The sequence below is a fragment of the Uloborus diversus genome, chromosome 5, assembly GCF_026930045.1.
Source record: "Uloborus diversus isolate 005 chromosome 5, Udiv.v.3.1, whole genome shotgun sequence".
Taxonomy (NCBI): domain Eukaryota; kingdom Metazoa; phylum Arthropoda; class Arachnida; order Araneae; family Uloboridae; genus Uloborus; species Uloborus diversus.
The window spans coordinates 131,791,106-131,815,566 of record NC_072735.1 but is presented as its reverse complement, the minus strand read 5'-3'; the positions used below and the strand labels follow the sequence as shown (position 1 = coordinate 131,815,566).

Sequence of the window (24,461 nt, the reverse complement as noted above, 5' to 3'; positions counted from 1 at the left end):
ATTAAACAGCTAAATTAAATTCCTTCTGTATTTTTGAAATATTTTAATTTTAGGACTGCAAATAATTTGATGCTTTTTACTTTACCTTTTCATAAAATTCATAATTAGATTTTTCTAATCAGAATTCAAATAGCATTGTTAATTAATATTTAAATGAAATTTAACCGGTAAAGTCAAAAATAGATTTATTATATTAAATTCCATGTAATTTTTGACCTCCTTTTCTCCGGCATACCGGAAAAAGACCCAGCTAGGATGATTGAAAGCCAGGTGAACCCCGAATTTTGTGGCATGTCGGCTAATGTGGGTTAATACGGTATTACAAATGCTGTAAAAGTTAGGGTGCAACCTTTCATACCTGAAAATATGGTACTTGAGTGTGTGTGTGTGCGGGGGGGGGGGGGGGGGGGGGTACCTTTTCAAATTATAATTATTTAAGATATTTGCCTAAATTTACATGCTAGACATCTTTTTGCATAAAACAGAATAATGTTATCTTTGTTAATAAAATTATTATTCCTAATGTTGGTCTTTGTTTGGAAAATTTTACTGTGCTTAACTGGGAACAATTAAGTACATTTCCAACATGAAGTATTTTTCCACATCATCTTTTCTGATGTGGAAAGTTTTCTTATAATTAAGTTTCGATATGAGAGGTTGCAACAACATTTTTAAGATACCATAGGTGCTTAACACATTGCATTGTCTATTTAAGAAGCATATACAATATCAGTTAGTGCAACAAAAGAGAAAGAGAGAGAATTCTTGATTTTTTTTTCAAACCACAGCAAAACAAAACAAAAGAAACTTTCGTTAAGCTTAAGTATTACTTCTGATATTGCATAACAATATGTAATGAGATAAATTTAACAGCCAAACTACTCATACAAGGTACATAAGAGTGAATAATACACATAAATATATTTTGATTGTTATTTCACTCCTCAAATAATTTTATGTGTAGAACAAAACTTCACAAAATAATTCAAAATGAATTATTTTATGTAGGCCTCTGTTTATAAAATATCATGCAAACTTTCAATCATATTTTTAAAATATGACGCAAAAACAGTTTTAAAAGCTGTCTATTTGATACATGTAGAGGTTCATGTATTGCCTTACAAATGAAACCATTCACACAAATATAACCTAAAAATAGATACATTTATATAAATTTATATAATCTGTCAACTCATTTAAATAATTATTTTCTTTAATTCCATAGGAATAAATATATCCAACCTAGTAAATGTTATCTTTTGATTTTCTTTTTCATTTTTTTCCTTTTTTCTTCTTCTCTCAATTTTCTTTCTTCTTCCAAATCTTCTAGATAACCAAGTTTTGCACTAAAATAATTTAATGATAAAAATTAGAAAAAGCAAAAAATACAAAGTAATTAATATTTCTACTGTACATATGTTTAGGAATTATTATTTTTTAAAAAAGAAATGAATAATTAAGAAGCACATTTTGGTGAAAACAACATAATTAACAAATAATTTAGTCATACATGCATAGACACAGAAATAAAAGACATTTCGCCAACTTTTACATTACAAAATTGGACTATGTTTGTGGCATAATATTTTTAAAAAAATCAAATATTAAGCTTTTGTTCAATGTAAATATTACAAAAATGTTTCAGTAGAATGGACAGGACTGAAAGAGTTACAACATTGGTTAATGTTGCACAAATTACCTCGATAATTTAACAGAGAAAGTTCTTTGAGTGCAGATAGTAAGTAATAATAAAGATTTATAATGAGATTAGACTTCTAAAGTGGCAAAGAGGATTTTGTTCTAGTTTTTAATTGTTGTGTGTGTAATGTGGGAGGGGGTGGAGGCAGACATACTTTTATAAATGATCTAAAATGCTTATGTAGAAGCAAGCTTGGGTTCTTACTGAATGCCCTTTCAATTTATTCATGCAAGGTTGCATAGGCGGATTTACGGGGGTGCCAGGGGGTGCGCCGCACCCCCAAAAGTTTTGTTTGGGTTTTGAAAAAAAATTAGTTTAGTATATTTCACTCAGAAACGCAGTTGGGGGAAAAAAATCATAGCTGTTATACTAGTAAATTTACTTGAATCGAGTGTATCACCAACTGTCGCTAGTGCAAGAAAAACATAACTGTGCTCATATTAAGAATTAAAGTAATTTTATCCATTTGGGGAGAAAAAAAAAACATTTATTTGCATAAATAATTTCATGCAAATAAAGAAACTTCTCAAACAATTTATAGTTCAGTGCTGTGTTATTGTATAGAATAATTGCATGTTTTGTAATTAGGTATTTATTCCTATATCAATACAAATTCTTCTATTTTAAAACAACAATGGCTAATAAAGTCAAAAAAAAAAAAAGGCTACTGCAAGAAACGTGATCAATAAAATCTACTCCAAAATCAACCGAAAACCAACAATTTTAAGGTAAATAATCAAAAATTTTTGAAGAAGGACTTCCAGACATTTTGCTGCAGCTGTGCATCTAGGGGGGAAGGGGCACAAGACTGGTGACCCTCCCCACAAAATGCTGAGTAGATGTTTTTAAAAAAATATTCTTTATTATTGAAGAGAAGAAAAGATCTCATTTTGGAAAAACGCAGTTATTTTACGAAAAAAAAAAAGAATATTGGGTAAAAATCTTAATTTCTCTTTCAAAAAGAAGTATTGATATGTAAATTTTTCAACAGCTTCAGATTATTGGCGGCGAATTGTGTGCCTTCTCGCACAATCCTTTCTTTCAAATCTCCCCCCTTTCTTTTTTTTTTTTCCTATTTAGTTTTCATTTTTTCTATTAGTCCTCAAAATGTTTCTTCTCCAAGGCCCTTTCTCCAGTTAAAGTTATTACAGAGTACCTCAAATTTCGTTTTTTTTGGGCTTCACTTTCGCAAACTGTCCAAGGAAGATCTCCTAATCACCTAAATACATCGAAAATCGTTTAAAATTGCGTTTTTGGAGCTTCAGTTTTGAAAAACTGCAGTGTCCCTAACGTTACCAAACATGGTAACGTTAGGGACAGGGAATACCCCCCCCCCCCTCCTCAGATCCCTGTTATTGTTGCACCCCCAAATATTTCGGCCTAAATCCGCCTATGCAAGGTTGCAAAACACATTTCAATAAAATCATTACGTAATACTTTACCTTCTAACTTCTTCTTGCTGAACTTGACTATAACTAGATTCCATAACTTCATCGTCATCATCATCTTCATACCTATTTAAAAAAAGAATAAGTCATGTAATGTTCATTTTGTTTAGAAAAATGAATTGAAAGTAAAGCTTTATAAAATTTACAGTTGTGCTGTTTTGTAATAGCAACATGGAATTGAATAAGTACCTGTCAGACTTCTGACCAAAAAGTTATGAAATAAACACACATTAACTACCTTAAAACAAACATAAATCAAGTTCAAAAGAAATTAAAATACGAAAAAGCAACTTGAATAAAGATTGTGTCATTAAAATATGAACTCTCTGGATCTCTAATAGAGATTAAAAAAGTATTCAACTAGGCAGTCATGATTAAATCTTAACTGAAAGTTCGCCACAGGTTTTTCATTTAGCTTTATCACCCTATATTTCTGTTATTCATCAGGATTCATTGATTTAATTAATCTTGATTTTTATCACAATAACTTGAATCAAATGATATTTTTCCAAAAAAAATAAATAAATAAAATAAATAAATAAATAAAATAAATAAATAAGTAAAAAATAAATTAAAAAAAATAGTAATAATCAAATATAAATCAATGAATAAAAATAAAATACCAATGATTAAAATCATTTAAAAATTTTAATTCAAAATTCATTTTGCAGTTTTAGAATGTGTTCTCAGTGGCTCAACAGAAAGTCCGCTCTATCACTATCGCTCTTGAATATTTTATTTATTTTTGATAGATTATAATCCAAAGTTTTTCAAACATTAGAGAAGTTCAGAAGTTCTTTCACTAAATTTTTTTCAGAATTGTAGTTTAAAATAGCAATTTTTGCTATTCTTTGGTAATATTAGAGGAGGGAGTTCAAGGGCCCCCCCCCTCAAGGAAATTTTTGAAATTAAAGCCCTAAAAACGTAACTGTACACCATATTTGGTAAGGGTAGGGACCTGGCAATTAATCGAAATTGAGGCAGTGAGAAGCAAAGGGATGTAAGTGGACATTTTCAAGTTTTCAGTAAAACACGATAAAATATAACATCCTAGGTAGGCTTCCATTGAATTTTTTTTTTCTAAATCATGCTGTATAGCAGCAACTACCAGGGCTACTAGCACCATCTCTTGCCCCAAGACAGAGGAGAGGTTCACCTACCATGTGTAGGGGAGAGTGTTGTACCTTGGGACACTGTTAATTTCTAAGAATCTATTATTAGCAGCTATGTTTTTACAATCTCTAATAGTAACCTTCACCACTAAATGGTGCCATAGTAAAAATCAGCATCAAATGAGTAAAATTGACGATTTTGTGAGAGAAAGAAAATTTCATGACTCCAAAGTAAATATTTTCTGCATTTTTATTTCATTTTCTGTCCTTGCATTTGTAAAACTAACCAACTGAATTTTAGTTTGTTATAAAACAGAAGTACTTTAAATATTTTGGTTAAGAGAAAATAATAATAGTGCATCTAGATTGACCATCATTTTCGTTTTTCTTAAAACCACGTTGTGATTGTACCTTGCAACAGCCAAACATATTGTACCGTAGGACATGTTCCAAAGCACAATATATGGTTCTTATTAAGATATGTTTAAAGACATGGAACAATGTTATAATCTTATATAGTCTTTTAAACACATTTAATGTTGGATAATAATTCATTATTCATAATTCAAAATTTATTATCCATAATTTAATTAATTACCATGAAAAAAAAATATTTTTTTGTTTTTTGATGCAAAATTGTTTTAAGTGTATAGCTGTTTTATGAATCATGAAGACTTTCCCATAGTACAAAAGGATGTGTCCCAAGATACAATAGGTTGTTTTACCTTGGGACAGCTTGGAACTCTTACTTTAAATGGCTGACAATATTTTAATTTCAAACTGTCTGAATTAAAAAAAAAAAAAAAATGTATAGAAATATGTTGGGGTACTTTAATGTGACTTTTAGATTTTAAATTTGATTCAAATTTTTGACGTTAAAAATTAAAAAGCGGAAAGCGTCCCAAGGCACAACACACTCTCCATTACTGGTTATCTCCAAAGTTCGAAAACCATAAATTAGGGGATCTTCTTGTTGACCATATTTGGTAACATTAAGAGCCTGAATTTTTTTTGAAATAAACTCCTAAGACAAAATGGAGACAAAGAAGAAAGTGGAAGAAGAGGGGAATGAAAGAAAGAGGAAGAATATAATCCAGAATTTTTAAATTTTTCATCATTAGGTAAGGAGTGGTTTTTATTATAATCATAAACATCAAAAAAAAAAAAAAAAAAAAAAACCCCTCACGTCTGATTTTTTTATACTTTTCATATGTATAACTGATTCAGATTATGTATTGCTTTTTAACTTTTTTCTTGTTCTGTCTCATTTTGTTTTAAACCCTTTCATAAAAATAGGGAAATTCATCAAATGACTGAAAGCTTTCACTTTGAGAACCATTTAAAAGCAAAACAAAAATAACAGGGATGAAAGCGACCGACAAAATATAGGACATTTTTTGAAAAAAACATAGGACACATTTTGAAAAAAAAAAAAAAAAAAAATAGGATTTATAGGACACCAAAAAAGGAAAAAATACTGATTAAATTTTGCATACACATCACATAAAAAGTTACCATTCAGTGTAACTGATGCAGATAAACATAAATTTATACATACCTCATTCATTTTTTATTGTCACAATATGAAAATTCAAATTTTTCACACACAAAAAGAAAAAATAAATAAATAAATAAATAAATAAATAAATAAGTAAAAATGATGGTTATATTTGGGGAAAGAACTTTATTCCAATTAAATTTGTGTGGAAAATGATTTAGCAAAAATTACACAAAACTGCTTGACTCCTTCTGAGCAGCAGACTGAGGATATAGGAAGAAAGGGTGTGAAACATCTTGTACAAAGAATTGGGGGCGGGAAAGCTAGGCGCAAGATGGGTGCCGTATTTACTGAATGCTGATTAAAATCAGATTTTCTCAGCAATGTTTGGATTGTTTCAATAGGGATCGGAGCATTTTTGTACAGCAATTTGTCACCATGGGTGAGATATGGGTTCACTTCTACCATCCAGAAGCGAAACAACAATTAAAAGAGTGGGTGGAAGCTGGTGTTCAGCGAAGAAAAGAGAGAAGTTGATCCATCTGTTGAAAAGGATTCGAACAACAGTTTTGGGGTGCAAAAGGGATCCTGTTAATCGATTGCCTGGAGAAGGTTAAATCCCCAATAACAGGCAAATATTACTCCAACCTTCTTGAACTGGCTGCCACAGTTCTGGAGAAGAGGCCTGACTTGAAGAAGAAAAAATCATTCTTTTAATAGGATAACGCATCAGTTCACAAGAGTGCGTTGGCGATAGTTAAACTGCAAAATTTGAGGTATGGTTTGCTCAGCAATTCTTCCTGTTACACTAGCACTCTCAGAGTTCCATCTGCTAACAAACTTGAAGAAATTTACTTCACAGCCTTCCAGACTCTTACTTTCGAGAAGGAATACTAATTCTGGAGAAACGCTGGACTAAGTTTGTTAAACTCAAAGGATATTATGTGGAAAAAAAAATCAATTTTAAACTGAAAATTGCAGTCTTTCATTGTTAGGCCGAGAACTTTTTACCTTGCCCTCGTAAAAGTGTTTGGCATTGAGGAGAAACACATCTTTTGTATTATTTTCAATTGCATGCTATTCTTTTTGAGCATTGTTCCCCCACATTGATGACTTTTAAGAGTGCACACTTTTTTATTGGATCTTCCTCAAGCAATTTTTCACCAGTTCCCCTTCTTTGATGAAGCGCTGCATAACTTTCAATAAAAGGTCACACCACTTGTTATGCAAAAGGTGCATTAGCATGTTCTTTTGCTGAAGAATTTTTTGTATATCCTCAAATAACCAGACGCTAATTAGAAAAGGCGAGATGGATTGCAGGAAAGGGCTTGCTAAAACTTTCTTGATGCTTGCGTAGTGCGTACCTATCAAGCCATAACAATGAACTATTTTAAAGCTGGCAACAGTTGTAACATTCGTTCGCATACTACACAGCTTGACAATTGCTAAGGAACAACTACATTTTTTGGAATAGTTACGAATAGATAATGATAAAAGAAACAGAACAAAATATATAGTCAGTAGGGAGGATGTGCCTTTATTATAAGTAGAAAATAATACAGATATTACTGCATTAATGAAGTAAAAACTTAAAAATAAAAAAATAATCTTACTTAGATGATTTTCATACAACACCAAAAAAATGATCTAGGTCAGAATGATGGAGACATGAGTACCTTAATATGATGTATGATTACCAGGGACACTGATGCACAATTTTACATCTGTTTTCTATACTCCCTATTACTTATTGAGGAGTGCTTGGGGGATGTTTTCCCCACTCCTCTCTCAATGCGGATTTGAGTTCTTGTACTGTTCTGGGAGGGACGGTTCTTCTCGCAACACGTCTGCCAAGAGCCTGCCAGGCAAGTTCAATTGGATTTAAGTCGGGAAAGTAAGCAGGCCACTGCATACATAGAATGTTTTCACTTTGCAGTGTGTCTGACACTTCAGTGTTCAAGTGTTTCCGTGTATCGTTGTCCGTTAAGAGAAAATCTGGACCGACAACCCCCCTAAAAAGATGAACATGGTTCAGCATAACATCTCTGCAATACATTCGCGACGTATCGCTTTCTTATTAAAAAATTTGAAGCTGCGTTCTGCCATTGTGCATGATGCCTGCCCACACCATGACGCCTGGGCCGTTCCGATCATGTTCGCAAACAAATTTTTTTGCATAACGTGTTCCATGCTCTCTCCACAGTAGTTGGTGACCAGAATCACTTGTCACACTGAAACGAGATTCGTCAGAGAACATCACTCTAGACCAATTTTGATGATCCCACCAACACGTTCCTTAGACCAGCGTAATCTCTCTCGACGATGGCGTGGTTGAACTTGGATGCAACGTACGGGCTTCCGTGCATACAAACTGACATTATTTACTCGCCGTGAGATGGTTCTTGCAGAAACATGCGGACCGGTAGCGGTTGTTAGATTTGCAGCTATCTGTCCAAGAGTGAAATTTCTGTCCCTTTTTGCCACGAGGGCTACATAGCGATCCTCTGAAGGTGTGGTGCTCCTACCACGACCCCCGGCATGCTTTTGCAAAACATTTCCACATTCAGCGGCCGTCTTTAATCGAGAGATGGCACTTTTTGATACATCCATTGCAGCGTCACAGTGGTGACACATTGATCTGCTTCCAGTTGTCCAACCGCTCGTCCACGATCGTAGATACTCAAATGATGTCTTTCTGACATTTTACTCTAAAGTATGTCAAGAACCAAACAGAATTTCAGAAAAAAACCATTTTTAACATCCAGCACTATTTTTGTTAAAAACCAAACAGCGTGAATTTTCGTACGAATTTTGAGCGTGTATGCACAGTCTTTTATACAGATAACAAGTCTGAAGGTACAAATTTGGTTGAGGTACAAATTTGAATAAATCACTTGTTCCGTAGCAATTGTCAAGCAGTGTAGTATAAGGGTAGCGTGGAGGGACAAGAGGGCACATGCCCCCCCCCCCAACTTGCTGGACACAACTTTTTGTCCCAGTTTTATAAAAAAATTAGCACAAAAATCAAGAAGAGTATACAGATTTTCTAATTTGTATGATCTTAAAAATCATTTCTAAACAATCTTTGCTAATACTAGGGAGGAAAAGCATCCTGGGGGCGTTTTCCACAGCCATTTTTAGAAATATTGTTATATTTTTTCTTTGATTCCATTAATGGGAGGTTTGGGAGTTCTCCATCAAAAATTTTCAAAATTGTAGTTCTAAAAACCGTAGTTCTAGACGATCATCAGAGATGTTAAGGGAAGGAGGGAAGGAGAGAAACGAGGCGCAAGCCTGGAAATTTCTCGAAAATGAATGATATAAAAAATGCATCTGTGGGCCATCTTTGACCGGAAATTTTTTGAAATTGGAACTCCAAAAACAATTTTATTCCACTTTCAATGATGTTAGGGGGAAGTTTTCGGGTGCGTTACCCTATTAATTATTCGAAATTCAAGCTCTTAAATGAACTTTAAGACTATTTTCAATGATGCCAGGAAAGGTGCTGGAGGGGGGGGGGATGCTCCTTCATAAAATTTTCGAAGTTTGTTGTTAAAATGAAGTTTCAGACGATCTTTAGTATTAATAATGAAAGGAGAGGTTCAGCACCCGTCTTTGGCAATTTTCCGATAGTGAAATTCCAGAAACGCAATTTTTGATGACTAGCTGACTTGCGCAAAGCATTCACATTCAAAAGGAAAAAATTTCTGATTTCAATGCAACCTAGAGATGCTATAGATATAGACTAAAACATTGCTGAGTAAAGCAGCAAAATAAATTGAAATTTACCCTTCTACAAAGTTAAATCGCAGTTTACCATGCTAAAATCAATGTTTCGTTTCCTGATTTACCAACTACAGAGCTGCCGTTTAGAATTCTGCTATGAGTAAACTTTTGCATATTTATGGAAACTTGGGTAAAAATTCTGCTGAAGAATAAAACCCCATTAAAACAACACTTTTTAGCCCAGATTCACTTAGTAGCAAGTTACTTTATCCAACCGAGCCAGTGTGTCTTCGCTCTCAGTTGATATTCATTGAGTTAATGTGCAATAAAAAACAGGGGAAAAAAAAACTTTTTTTTCACACACAAAAAAAGCAATTTTTAGATCGTGGATCCATTTTTCATCATTAGCAAACAGGATAAGCTTTAAAATGAGGGGTAACAGTTATGGAATTTGATGAAGGAATGAATAAGATCTCGTGTAGCGACAGAAAAACAGGCTAGAGAAATAACATATAAGATAGTGTGTTCGAGGACTTGGGGTCCCGGAAACATTATCAGAATTTCATCACTAAATGTGAAATTTTAAGAGTTTTTGGTGACCTAATATTAATAAAAATTGATTGTATGTGACTACCTATTGTATGTCATTGCTACTCTTGCCGAACGATAGAAAACTGAGCATATTGTTAGAGTTGTAATTTTTTCGGCTACTTGTTTGCATAATTATACGACTTTAACTATTGGAGATATTAATCAAAAACAATTTCCGTTCTTCCATGCAAATTAACTGGTTCTTAGTTTTTCCCTTCGACATCTTGGTTTCACCTTTCCTTTCGTCCTTTTCAAGACCATATCGCTGACACATTTCTAGCGGAAGAGAAAAACCTAATAAGGTGCATTTTTGAATGCTTTTGAATTACCTCATCCGTTTCGTTAGGAAGAAATTAATTTAAGAGCAATCTCTATTGCATAGGATTACCATAAAACAATAAGATTACCGAAATAAAAATATCCATGCAAAAATTTGATAATTGTATGTAAAAACATAAATACCTGCTTTTATCATAGCCAAAAATTTCTTGTATGTATTTTGAATAATCCTCATCATTTTGTGATCCATCGTCAATGAAATCACTCATGTCATCATCATCATCATCTTCTTCATCACTTTCTATTCTATAGTTTGATGATGGTTCTAAGCAGTGGAAAGAAAAAAATTACAAAATTTAATTACAAAATTATTACAAAATTTCATTACAAAAGGGATGTAAAGAAAAAAACATATTAAAAATATGAATAAACAGTAGAAAGCAGTTTCCAAAAATAAAATACCAAGATAATGTTCTTTGCTAACGCAAAGTCAAACAAAATTTACGCATAGAATTCAAAACTTTAAATCCAAACATAACTAACCTCAACTTTCTCAATTGGGTAAACTGTAAAGCTGCACAAAACTAAAAAAGCTTCTCAAATTGAAAAAAAATAAGAAAAATTTATGAAGTCAGATGCAACAATGCCCCCTCCTTCCCCCGATTGTGTTCCCATCCAAAAATAAAAAGGACGCTCCTTTCCTGGGTTCTAAACTAACTTGTACCAATTTGCACAGATATAGGTGCTAATGGGCTCCAGAGAATTGCAAAATGGCAGTTTTGTAAATTTGAAAAGACATTTTTAAATCCATGGTCTCTAGTAATATATTTTGCTCTTTAGCTCTGGGCTTGAATTGAGTGGAGCTCCTAGAACTTTTCGCTAAAAGAAAAACCATTATATCTGTCGTTTGAACTAACTGAGAAAATTAGAACAAGCTTTATTTGATGCAGCAAAAAAAAAAAAAAAAAAAAAAAAAACTCTTTCAAACGACATTGAATGTTAAGGGGTGTAGGAAACCTTTCATGCCTTGAAAAGGTAATTCTTGTAAAATATTAGCTTTTAAAATTAATTCAAAAAAAAAAACTAATTAAAACTCAGGTGCAAACCCTGGGGGTTTGAAGAAAATTTATACAAAATATCAAGGTTCAAGGTACTAGGGGTCTCATGGATGCAGGCCCACCACAGACACCCTCTTACAATTTCTTTGATGTTACTTATTTTTAATATTTAAAGAGGAAGAAAAAGTTTCTTGCACAAAAGGTGTCACGAAACCTAAAAGTTTCAGAGTACTGTAATGAAAAGTTGCACAAGGTCTAAAATATTTATGAGTTCACCCAGATTTCAGTATAATGTTTTGCTCAACAATTTTAATTTATTACCTTCCAGCATTTCAGACAAGAGATTAATGAAATAATGCAGAAAAATCAGTGCTGAATCTAGGGGAAACATGCTCAGTGGCAAATTATATGTCTGATGGGGGGAGGGGGCGCAAATTCACTATTTCTGTAATTTTTTTAACATTGAAACTCAATATAAAAACTTGGAGGAAGATGAGTAATCAGTCGGGCAGCTACGAGAGGGGTTTTGGGGTTTAAACCTCTCCCAGAACTCCAACACATTTATTTTCCCCTAATGAACTTTTCCAAGCGGGATAGGTTTCAGCAAATTATCTTACTACTGATTTTAATGATTGGAAAGTAGTCATAAATTACTTTCCAATTTTTAAATATGTAAGTAATATTTCATTATGAGCAATCCCACGGGTATAATAGATCTAAAAAGGGTTTCAATAAAGCCCTACAGGACAGGGCCGTGTCCAAGAGGAGAGTTTTAGGGGTTAAAAACCTCCTATTAGGGTAAAAATAATCAGTCAAATGAAGATGTGCATTTGACTATTATTAATTTTAATGTGAAAGTTAGTGCGCAGTGTTTCTTTAAAAAAATTATAAAGAAAGAGAACTTTTTCTGCAATATATGACTGTTAGAATTTTACCAACTGGAATAATATTTCGGAAAAAATGGTGGAAGAAAAGTTCAATGATTTGTCAATATGAAGCCGATATTGCTCGCCAAAGTTAATACTGCTTAAGGAGGTTATGATGGATTTGGTTTCTGTTGCAGCTATGAAGATGCATTAGTGATTGCGTTTGGTAATGTAATTTGCATGTGCAATAGGTTCTTTCTTGTTCCGTTTAACGCTTACTAAGTATTATTTCAGAATATAAAACCTGATATGCATGCTGAATTATAAAAGAATCTGTAGACAGTTTTTAATACTAATTGCAATGTACCACAGAGTAACCAGTTTTCATTTAAAAGAAGCAAGGTTTTTTTTTGCAACAAAAAATGTTTGATTAAAAATAAGCAGTAAAGTGAAGGCATACTGTGGTCCCTTGTGCAGCCAGAATTACCCTTGGGGGGGTAGGGAGAGGGTGCAGTAGTCCTTACTGGAATAAAAATGCCATACTGAGATTACGTAATATTACGTAAAACTAAAGCTTGTGAGGGATTGAAGAATTGAACCCCCCCCTCGGGTTAAAATTTGGAAGCTTTAAAACCCCTCCCTTTATGAAAATCTGGACACGGGTCTGCAACAGGATAAAATGGTCCTTCAGCAGTTCCGGAACTGATCAAAAAAAAAAAATAATAATAATAATAATAAAATAAAGAGAAAGTTTACCACACTAGATTGTCTGAGGCTGTTTCCCAACTCTCATCGAAAGATCGAAACCATTATTAGCTAACATTTAACATTCATAAAGACATTGATGTATTTCAGATTGTAAATCCACTATAAAAGCACCTTTGGAGCCCTGTTGCAGTCAAATTTGGACCAATACAGTCAAACTGCTTTACCTGCGCTCATATCTACTGCGAATGGACCAAAACTCAGAGTTTTATCCAGATCCATGACCTTCAAGGTTGTCCTATTACATGGTTATTAAGCACATAGGTTACAATATTAAACATGAGTAGCCAACCAAAATTTGAAAAGAAAAAGCTCAACTACTTACTACGCTGCAGTTGTGGTTCCAACAATCTTCGAGGTGGATCTAAATATGGATTAGGGTGGAAAGCTTTCTTTTGTTCTTTTCGAGCTTTAGCTTGTTTGAATGCCATGAATTGCTCAAATTCTCTCCTTGCATTTTTTTGGTCCATACTTTTACTAACTGGAATCGGTCTGTTTTGAGGCACACTTATTTTTGGTTTGTCAGGTAGTCTATTTGAAGATGATTTTTGGTCAGCAAGAGCTTTTTGCTTCTGCAAGAAACCAAATTTAGCAGCAAATTTAGCAGCTAATTTTGCTTCCAATTCTTTCTCAATTTGTTTTTCTAGCTTTTCTTTGAGTTCTCTTTCTAATTTGGCAACATCCACAGATGGAGTTGGTGGTACATTAGAAGGTAAATGGGATGAATTCATACTAGTTATTTTATTTTTACCAGGTACTGCTTGCTTCGCAGTAATAGGATTGTCGTTAAATAAATTATCATTATCTTTAATAAGAGTCAACTTCCTGTTTGATTCTGGATTCACTGTAATTCTATTTCCTTTGTCTGGCAGTTTTTTGGCAAGATTTTGGTCAAGTTTTTGAGTTTTATTGGGCAAAACTTTGCCATTTTGATTGCTCTTATTTGATTCAATGCTATTTTTTGAAAATTTAACCTTGGCAGATTCAGGAGCTTGTTTCACACTTGCGCTCTTTTCAACATGGATTACAACTGGTTGTTTAGTAGCTGATTCCACACTTTTTTGGGAAACCTTTTTCTTTATAACTGGTGTAGATGGAGTTCTTTTTGGAGGTCTCATCTCATTTGCTAACTGTTCTTGTAGCTTTTGCTGCTTTCTGTGTAATCTAGCTCGCTCTTCCTCCATGAGTTTTTTCTCTTTTTTAGTCATCAACTTCTCTTCTTCTTTTTTAACTGTAATTTTAACTGGCTCATATTGCTTCTGTTCTGCAACCTTAAGAAGTTCTGCAAAACTCATTGAAGGAGGTGGTGGAGGACGTGGCTTACGAACATCATTTTTATTAGGTACATTCTTAGTATTATTCTTTGAGGTCAAACTTTGCACTGGTTCTTCAACTTGATGAACGTGATTATCAAGTTCTTCTTCTCCATGCTTTGATTTCCGTTTTCTCTTTTTTGGGAGCAACTTTTCTCTTTCCTCCATCTCAATGCGGGCTTTCATTCGTTCAACCTTATTTGCTAAATTCTGTCGTACAATTTCAGCTTCCCGTTTTTTCTTGGCTTCAATTTCGTCATCAGTAAGTTTAATTCTGCTAAAATCATTATCTTTTGTGCGAGAAGCCATGATTTTAGCTTTTTTATTGTTTTTAGAATTTTGAGCACGCAAAGCCAGAAGTTCTTCCTTTTTCTTACGAGCTTCAGATTCTAAAACAATAATAAAATGAATTAAAAACTTAATACAAAAGAACAATCAGCAGCATTGATTAAAACATAAGCAAAACCACTTCTTTATGTCATTGGAATGAATATTTTTCAAATTGGGAAGATTTTTTTCTGTTAAGGATAAAAAAGATGAAGAAATTTAATTAATATCTTTTTTTTTTTTTTTAAATTCCTGTTCTTCTTTTTCTATTTGAATTCCTTAAATAAATCAGCTTATAGTTATTGTTCACATATTCAAAAGAGGGGCAGGGGGTGATTTATGAAAAAGGACACTTTTCCATGAGTGAAAAAAAAAACTTTTCTTATATCTGGTAAACTGTTGAAAAATACAATAAATGGACATGCAATGAAATTTGATAGTCTGTACAGGCCAACCAATAAATACTCTGACCAGTGGCTCCTAATCTTTTTGAGCTTATCGCTGCCATCTAAAGGTTGATTGACACCATTACCCCCCCCCCCCCCTGCTTTCTTCCCAGAACAACCTTAAGTCTGTGATCATGAGCATCAATATTACAGAAATATAAGTCTCATTCTAATTTGAAGAAAATTATAAACCAAAATGGCAATTTTGTTAAATAATTTTTAAACTTACGAAAACTAAACATATCTTTTTCTATCTACCCCCCCCCCAAAAAAAAACAACTTGTCCCCAGTTCATCCCTGATAACATTGTTATATGCATGGCCATATTTAAGGGGTGGGTTTTTAGGGTTAAATTCCCTCCAAACTTTTTCCAAACTATTCAAAAATATGTTTTAAAACTTAAAATTATTGCTTTATTATTTATTCTTTTTTTTTCTTCAAAAAAATGAAATTATTATTATCGACTACCTATACAAACTCAGGGCTTGTGTTTATCTGAAGTGTTTATTGTGAACATCATTTGTTTCAAAACCTTAATTTTAGTCAGATTTTTAAATACCCGGAATCAACAAAAAAATCAAAGTTTTTAAAATTCAAAAGTGCCAAAATCTATATTTTACACATTATTTAAGTGTCAAAAAACATGAATCCAAGAAGTATTGCTTCCAATGCACGCACGAGTATAGAAATTTTTTTCCTCTGATTTATAAAAAAGACATCAAATATTTAGCAGGGGTGAAGTTATGAAATGTGCACATTATTTTTTCTTTCCATTCAATAGAAAAGTCACCTTTTATATTTGCTCACATAATGCCCTAAAAGTGGCATCCTCTCATTTAAACAATCTGCTACAAGAAACCCAATAGAACATACAAATAGAATTGAATTGATCATATTTAATATACGAAGATAAACCAAATACAAACCGGAATTTGACCCTAACGCTGTCGTTAATAAAAAAATCTGGGGTGGTTCTTTGAAAATATGTTAGTGGGGATGTCTGAAGAAGGGTTTATGCATTTGTACACACTTTAGCTGTTTTTCGATCTGGGCTGTTTCAGTGCACCATGAATGAGCAAGATGTGCGCACACTTCTGTTGCAAAACACATCATTTGAATTCTTACAAAAGAGGACGGGTCATTCCATGTCAGTTCAACCACACCCCAACACCCACCATCTCAGATTTCAATGAAACTTCGTATACTTCTATGTTTCGTAGTCCTAAGTAACCTCCTAAAGTATTTCTTCTCTATTAAAAATAGTTTTTATTTTATGACCCTTCAATGTTTTGAGATTTTGTGTTAGTTTTCATTCACAGTTTTCTCAGAATGAACTGCAGCTGTTTGCAAAAAAAAATATTTCTCAACAACTTAAGATAAAAAGTTTTTGAAAATTTTCACATTATACATTAAGAGTTCAAGCATTTTAGAAAAAAATATATCAAAAATCTAAATTTATATTCAGCAATTAAAAAAAATTAACAAACTGAAAATTTTAAAAAATTTTCAATAAAAAAATGATTTTCAAAATTTTAATTTTTTGGAATGAGGGTCCAAATTAAATAATGTCTAATTTAAAAATATAAATTTATATATATTTTTAAATGATCAGTAACATGTGTGCTAACATATAAAATGAAAATCTTTAGGGGACTTTGAGTGATTCTGCCCCCTTGCCCCCCTTATTTTGATAAAAGAAAAAAAAATCGATCACAATCTTACAAACTTAGCTAATTACTAATAGCATCAAAGAAAATTTGAATAATGACATACATTGGTGTTTGACCCCAAATTTAAACATTTCAATACTCAAGATTTTTTTGAATTGAAAGTAGTTAAATAAATTAATAATAAACAATAAAAACAGGTTATCGCGAAATTCGAAATTTTCCTACAACAATTTATGCATACTAAAAATTATTGTTTAGTATGCATTAAGACAATATAGAAATTAAAAAAATAATCATCTAATTCTAATTTATAACTAGGCAATTAATATAAAGTATTACAAATCCTATAAATATCAGCTCAAAGTTCTTAAATTCCTTCTACCTTATATCTGTTTTCCTACTAAGAAGATTAGAAAAAACGTATGTCATTCTAATTGTTGTGTTGTGTGTAATCAGATCTAGGCCAAATACAAGTAAAAATTTGATATCTGTCCAATAATGATTTCTCTAACCAATTGGGCAAAGAACGGACTAAAAGACAAATTCGAAGTTAGACACTTCTAGTTCGCAGAGCTTTTAACTTGTTTCATTAATCTAATATCAAACTGAAACATGGATTTGTTTTCCGCTTATCAAACAGATTACCCCAGAAAAGTTCAATTTCCCGTGCCTTCTCCAAAAGATTTTTCTGTATCCGCCCCTGAAAGGCGGTATGTTGTTTAAAGCCACTTTTTATTTTACACAAATGATTTATAAACATTCTACTCTAAATATTCCTGTTTAAATACAGTGAAACTTCAGTAACTGGACACACTGATAACCCCTGTAACTGGACATTTATTTTTCTTAGGGTTGGCCCAATGCCAAATTCAATGGCTGAAAATCTATCTAACTTGACACACATTTGCGAGAACCCCCTATCAGTCTGCACCCAATTGCTATTCTAGTTCAATTTTTGCTACCAACATTCGTTCATATTAACTTTTTCTCAGAGTTTTAGGAAATCTCTTTTAGAGAATTCTATCTTTTATCCAGGGGAGTAAGCAACCACTCTGTGCTGTTAGTGCTATTCTAAAAGGGTAGGATTAAATATACCAAACTGTAGAGAAAGAGGGCACCATTGTACCTGTATTCTAAGCAAGTGTGAGCAGGACTTTTTATCTTTAACAGACATGACTAACAAGAAGCTTTTATCTCTTTTCAACAATTATGTATTTATTCTTCACAACATATTCAAACATATTATTGATTTTACTATATACTTTTCAAAGAAAGAAAACGAAAAGAATAGAAAATTCCTTTACTACATAATGTGAATATTAAGCATCAGTAAGTAAGTGATACACACAGAAACTCTTTTGTCAAGTTATGGAGGTTCCGTTGTAGTTTGAATTAGCACATTTTATACCAATTTCTTTTCTCTATTCTATTTATTTTCCCTTGCAAATACTAATTTGTTTTCTTATTCTCATTAAAAAATATATAAAAATCCATTGAATATGAGAGATGCAATTTAATTCCTCATTTGCTATAAAAATAGGGGGGAAGGTAATTTACTTTATTTAGAACATATTATCACTAAGCAATCAGGCTATTAACTTTTAAGGGGTGTTAACTGTAATTTCAAGAAATGAAAAGGATGAATTTGTTGCTGTACAGCAGTAACACTAAAATGAAAAACAGTTCCACTATAGCAATTTTTCTCAAACATAAGGGTGGCGGTGGGAGGGGGGATCCTGAAAGTGCTAGAAACTGCATTATTATGAATTGGTGTTAAGACTTAATTTTTGTTTTCCGTTGTCTTAACTAAAATGCAGTTATCTGTATGCAGATATTATTGTCTGTAACTTTTAAATTTCATAATATCTGATTTTCAGAATGTCTATATTTTAAACAATTTTTAACTATTCAAATTTTAAAAAAAGCTTGAATATTAAATTTATATGTCTGACTTCAATATTAAACACACTTTATATTTACTTTTTTTTAAAATAATTGTTGGGAACTCTGTTTTCAAAGACATAGAACAGCTTTTCTCTATGATACTTTCGTTTTTTCTGAAAAGGGGGGGGGGGGGCAGAATCCCTAAAAGATTCATAACTTTTTTCATAGGGGAAGTTAGGACACATACTTAAAACTGACCCTGATGTTAAAAATTTGACAATGACTTTTTTCACTAAAAAAAAAAAAAATCAAAACTTTTATTTTTCCATTTTTTTAAAAAAATTTTAGTATAAACCAAGGTTATTATATTTTTATTAAAAATATTCAAAATCTTAGCATTTTTTATAAAAATTCCAAAAAGGTAAATTTATTAGTTGCTAAGAAACAATTTTTCCCTATTAAACAACAGTTCAGTTTGAATGTCTTAAAAATGACAAAAAATGCAAAATCAAAAAATTTGATAAGTCTATAATATCAAAATACATTGAGATTGAAAGAAAAAAAAACTAAGGGCTTGCTTTTTACCACAAAATAAGGAAGTATACCAAGTTTCATCAAAATCTGAGGTGGTACGTGTTAAAATCCCATTTTTACGGTAGATTTGAGGTGGAACTACCCCATATTTTAGGTTATTTCAAATGAAAAAGAAGCTTAGATTTTTTTTACATTTGAGTTCAATGTTCAACACACTGTATATTTGAATTTTTGTCGTAATTGCTTACAATTCTGTTTTTAAGAATATGGAAGAGATTGTCTGTATGATGTTTCCTGCTTTTTTTTTCCAGAATGGGAGGGGGGCAGAATCCCTCAAAGTCCCCTAATGTTTTTCGTTGGATAAGTTAGAATACATATTTATGATCATTTTTTAAAAAAATTATGATTTTTAAAGCTGACCCTCTTGTTGAAATTCAAAATTATATCAGCACCTTTTTTTGACAAAAAAAATTTAAAATTTTCACTTTTCTAATTTTTTAAAAATTTCTTATGTAAACTAAAACTATTAAGATATTTTGTATCAACATGTTCAAAGTCTTTACATTTTGTGCAAAAATTTTCAAAAAGATTATAGCATTAGTTACCAAGAAACAATTTTTTTAATAAACAACATCTTCTCAGTTTGAGTGTCTCAAAAATGATAAAAAATGCAAAATCGCCAGATTTCAAAAGGCTATAAAATCAAAACGAATTGATATTGAAAGAAAAAAAAATAGGGGGTTGCTTATAACCATAAAGGGATAAAGTATACCAAGTTTTATCAAATTCCGAGACGGTGGGTGTTAAAATCTCATTTTTGTGGTTGATTTGACATGGAATGACCCGGACACCAAAACCCTCTAAAATTTTGAGACAGCTTCACACAGTTTGTAGAAGAAACACTTTGAACACTCAAGTGTATTAGTAGGATAAAAAATACATGAAGAAACAGAAGCTGTAAAAAGGAACCTCATGAATGGAGCCCGCAAAAAAGAATCATAGTGGACAACATTGTTGCCATTTGTGACATTTATTGACAAAAGAGAACTACAGTAGGCTATTAGTGTCGCCTTTTGGATGAAGCAGAATCTGCATATTGTAGCAGACGAGGACACCTAGCAATAATTTCTCTATACAAATGCAAAGTCACATACTGCCACTTTAAAGCAAGAAAAAGTTTAGAAAATTCATTAGAAACTCTCGTTACAGTCCAGATTTATCTCTCTGTAACTGCCATTTGTTTGGAACACTCAAAATAGACCTAGAAGAACAAAAATTTGATGATGATGCAATTTTATAGAAGAGTTTGTGCACAATTTGCTCTTCACGTATCCTCCTTCTTTCTATTGCGACAACTTTAAAAACTTGGCAATTTTATAGCAAAAACATGTATCAGAGGAAGGACAAGATGTAGAAAAAGGATAGCTGATGTAAAAATCTTTTGGTTGATACAAAATTTTTTTTATCATGAAAGGACTTTAGTATCACCCATGCATGGAAACTCCCTCACAAACTATTTAGTACATACAAATAAATGCTCCGTATGTTCCATTCTAAATGTGAAAGTTGTTTTTAATACAGCGACACCTAAACGCGCAGCTCTAGCTTAAGCTAGGGAAGAGAAAATTTCTTAATATAAAAGAAAAAGTGAAGATCCTGGATATGCAGAATGCTGTATTGATCTGATCAGCTGCACAGTACCAACCATCATGACCATTTTTTTAGTTGAAATTATTATTACACTATCAACTGCACAGTAGTATAATAAAGCTGTATTTTGTTACTATAATTTATTCCCCTGAAATTGAATACTGTATATACAGTATTAAAATTTATATATCTCTTTCTCCCACTAATCATTGATTTTATGCATCATATATTATTTTATAATAAAATAACCTAGATTTTTTTGCTTTTTTCGAAATACAGTCTAAATTCAGTTCTTTATGAGAAAAAGGTATAGACACTTAGGGAATGATTTAAAGCAGTTTGAAGGAGGTTCACAAGTGTCGAAAATAATTGCTTGTGTTTATCGAAAGTTGTATAATACACTTTTTCACAAGGCGAAATTTCAACTTACGCGAGGGGTCTCGCAACACATCCCTCGCATAAAAAAAAGACTCGACTATATACTAATAATTTTATAACAATGAAAGTTAATCTGAAAAAGATAAAATAAAAACTAATTAGACTCATTTAAACCAGCATAGGTTAAAATAACTTCAATTTTGAAAATGATTGAAAAATTTACAGGATGCAAAGGGATTGAAATTTTAATCAAGTCATGCAATTTTCAGCGACACACGTGTTCATAGTATAAACACAAATTAACAATATATCAAATATTGTAAGATAATATTTACCGATTCTTCGTTGCTCAGCTTTCTGTTTTTCTATAAAAGCTTTTACGCCCGAGGACAGGACTCCAGACTTTGACACTTTCTTTGGAGGAGGAAGATTACTGCTGTACATCTTTAAAGAAGCCTACAATTTTAAAACTTATTAAGTAAAATATATGAAAGGCAATCATAAGAAGCTGGAAGTAATAATTACTTAAAAACTTCTATTTAAGTGGCAAAAAAAGTGTAGAAACATCAAAATTTTCATTTTTAAACAAATTGTTTTTTAGCAACATGTCACTTTAAAAACACTCATGTAAAGAACAGTTGTGGTTTATTTTTAATTGGGATGCCACTAACCAACTTCTTAGTTCACCAACAAGTTTTGCCATTCTTAATCAAATCAGTAATTTTACCAATTCAACCAAATGATGCAATTGTATTGTAGTGTTAATGCAAACATGTGTGGGAAACGTTGGACCGGACGAACCTACCTTGCATATAATTTAAAATTTATTTTTTCTCTTAAATCTTAACAATTATAACAATATTCTAAGTTTTTGTGTGCTATACATTCGTTTCATTTCATGTTACACATGTTTTGAAATAATAATAATAAAAACTTAGGGCAGATATATATATATATATATATATATATATATATATATATATATATATATATATATATTATAATTATTTTACAAAAATCATACTAAATTAATTTTACCAAAAGATTTATTTCATATTTGTACATTTTTACTATTTATATTTTCAAATATACTTCAAAATTTTTGCAGAGAATTGTTTTCTATGAGTAAAATATGCAATTAACATGCTATAATAAAGTTTCTGTATTAAACATTTTTTTTTTTTTTTGCCAAACAAGCATTCCCTACATAGGAACAAAATAAAACAAATAATTGATTAAAGGAATACAAAAATATAATTTTACTTAAGATAATCTAATTTTGATTTTAGAGCTCAAAGATATATGCTAAGTTAAAGCTATCAATTTTATTGTACTTTTTCCTTGAAATATGTGGTATTAGTATAACAGAATTCTTTTCTTTTTGGAGTTGTTTCATACAATGCAATGAAAAAAAAAGAGCTTTTCCCCCTTATCAAATATTGATGTAACTTTGCATAAAAGTAACATATGACTTATCCTTCTAAAACCCAGTCCAATAAAAGTGCTACTTCCAAGCTCAAGAATTAGCACTTTTATTTTCCCAGATATCATTTAACACATCTTTAGTTAACTTGAATCTGCATTAATTGTCTCATGAATATTCAATGATTGATTTTTCTTCTGATTAAAAAAAAAAAAACTGTGTACTAAAGGTGAATGCTTATTGCTGTTTATACTAAAGATGATCTATCAATTAAAACCAATTTAATATGTTATATTGATCTTTAAACTTTATATTTTTCACTCTACACACAACAGAGCATAAGGTAATTAGAACAAAGCTTGATATTATTTATCACTAAAATTATAACAAATGTTGTTTGAGCTATGCAGTCCAACATGCCTCGTCAGGCTGTCCAACGTACCCCACCCGTGGGGTACGTTGGACCACTTTATGAGGTTCGGTTAAAAAGTTAATCTAAAAAAAGTTTATCAGTTTAACACTTCCAAAAAAATCTGTGGTGTTAAGAAACGTTTAGTGAAACTTATTGCAGAAAATTGAACTGTTCATTAAATTTTTTGATGAGATAAGAAAGGAAGAGTAAAACAGCGTACCAACGTGCCCCATCTCCCCTGAAATTGAATTACTAATGACCACTTGATCACAATGACTCAATTTTGCTAAAACGTGCAAGTACCACATCTGTGCTTAGCACGGCATAAAAGGTATCAATTTCACTTATAGTTTCAACAAGTTTGAAAATTATTTTTTGGGGGAAACATCTAAAATTTCATGGTCTGATCTCGTAAGTATGGATTTCATGATCCTGATTGGAGAGGAAAAGCTATTCAATTAATTCAGCATTTTAAAAGCCATTATTTTTCTAGTTATCAAAAAGAATAGGGAGAACCCAAAAGTCTTTTCTTTTTTTCTGAGGAAGCTAACACATTTAAGTGAAAAAAAAAAGTTTTAAATACTTAAAAATATAAATTGGGTACCTATAGGTAAGCCTGTAACGTTTAAATCACAGGAAAACTTAATAATTAAGACTTTCAGGGTGAACTTATTGAGTGAAATGCCTCAAATATAGAGTAAACGAATGTTGAAATTATCAGCCTCACATTATTAAAAAGAAGGAGAAAAAAAAAAAAAAAAACAAGCAGTTCATTTTAACCAAAGAACATGGGGGAAAAAATATAAAGATTTAAAGAAGAATGAATAAGACATGAAAATAATAAATTCAATTGAAATCATTTTTACACAATTTCAAACTGCTATCATTTACCTCAGAAGAAGCCACGGCTTTATTATGATCAGCGATATTCAACAGCTCTTTAAAATCCATGTTTGTAACAGCTGATCGTACCAAACTTCAGGAAACAATCTATTCTCTATCAAGAAAAAAAACTTAGATAGTGTTTCACACTGAAAAGTGCACAAAACAATGTTTTTCCCATTTTTCGTTAGCTATTTTATTTACCACAAACACATTTAGTGACAAATTTTTAATATTTGTATGCTTGCTTGTGTTCCAGATTTTTTCCAGTTTCAGAGAAGAATGGCGATGACGTTGCCCATCTCTAGTTTTTAAGTACCAAATTATGCGTTAACAAAAATTTCGTGTTTTAATACTTGAAACGCTATGTTAAACTCTATTTTTCTTCTAAAAATGCAAAAGCATGCAGATAATTTTGAATACACGAAGGAAACAGGTATTTTTCAAGGTGTTTTTTTAAAATTCATTTTAATGTTCTGTTTTCTGGCATCAGTTGATTG

At 31.7% G+C, this 24,461-nt stretch overlaps 1 protein-coding gene across 1 annotated transcript; it reads right to left on the bottom strand.

Moving 5' to 3' along the window:
• Positions 1-516: 516 nt before the first annotated feature.
• On the bottom strand, positions 517-24,212 carry LOC129222005 (protein SPT2 homolog). The gene is made up of 6 exons (XM_054856421.1): positions 23,971-24,212; positions 21,580-21,700; positions 13,368-14,744; positions 10,537-10,678; positions 3,142-3,213; positions 517-1,346 (listed from the first exon to the last, which is right to left on the bottom strand). The coding sequence occupies exons 1-6, from the start codon at positions 24,028-24,030 to the stop codon at positions 1,253-1,255; spliced, it is 1,866 nt and encodes a 621-aa protein (XP_054712396.1). The 5' UTR covers positions 24,031-24,212; the 3' UTR covers positions 517-1,252.
• Positions 24,213-24,461: the final 249 nt, after the last annotated feature.

Bases quoted from the DNA above. Each gene is read 5' to 3' on its own strand.
- LOC129222005 (XM_054856421.1), bottom strand. From the start codon at position 24,030: ATGGATTTTAAAGAGCTGTTGAATATCGCTGATCATAATAAAGCCGTG. The intron at 14,745-21,579 runs GTAAATATTATC...TTATTGTTTTAG, and splicing joins AGCTGAGCAACGAAGAATCG to AATCTGAAGCTCGTAAGAAA. The intron at 10,679-13,367 runs GTAAGTAGTTGA...TCCACTGCTTAG, and splicing joins GGAACCACAACTGCAGCGTA to AACCATCATCAAACTATAGA.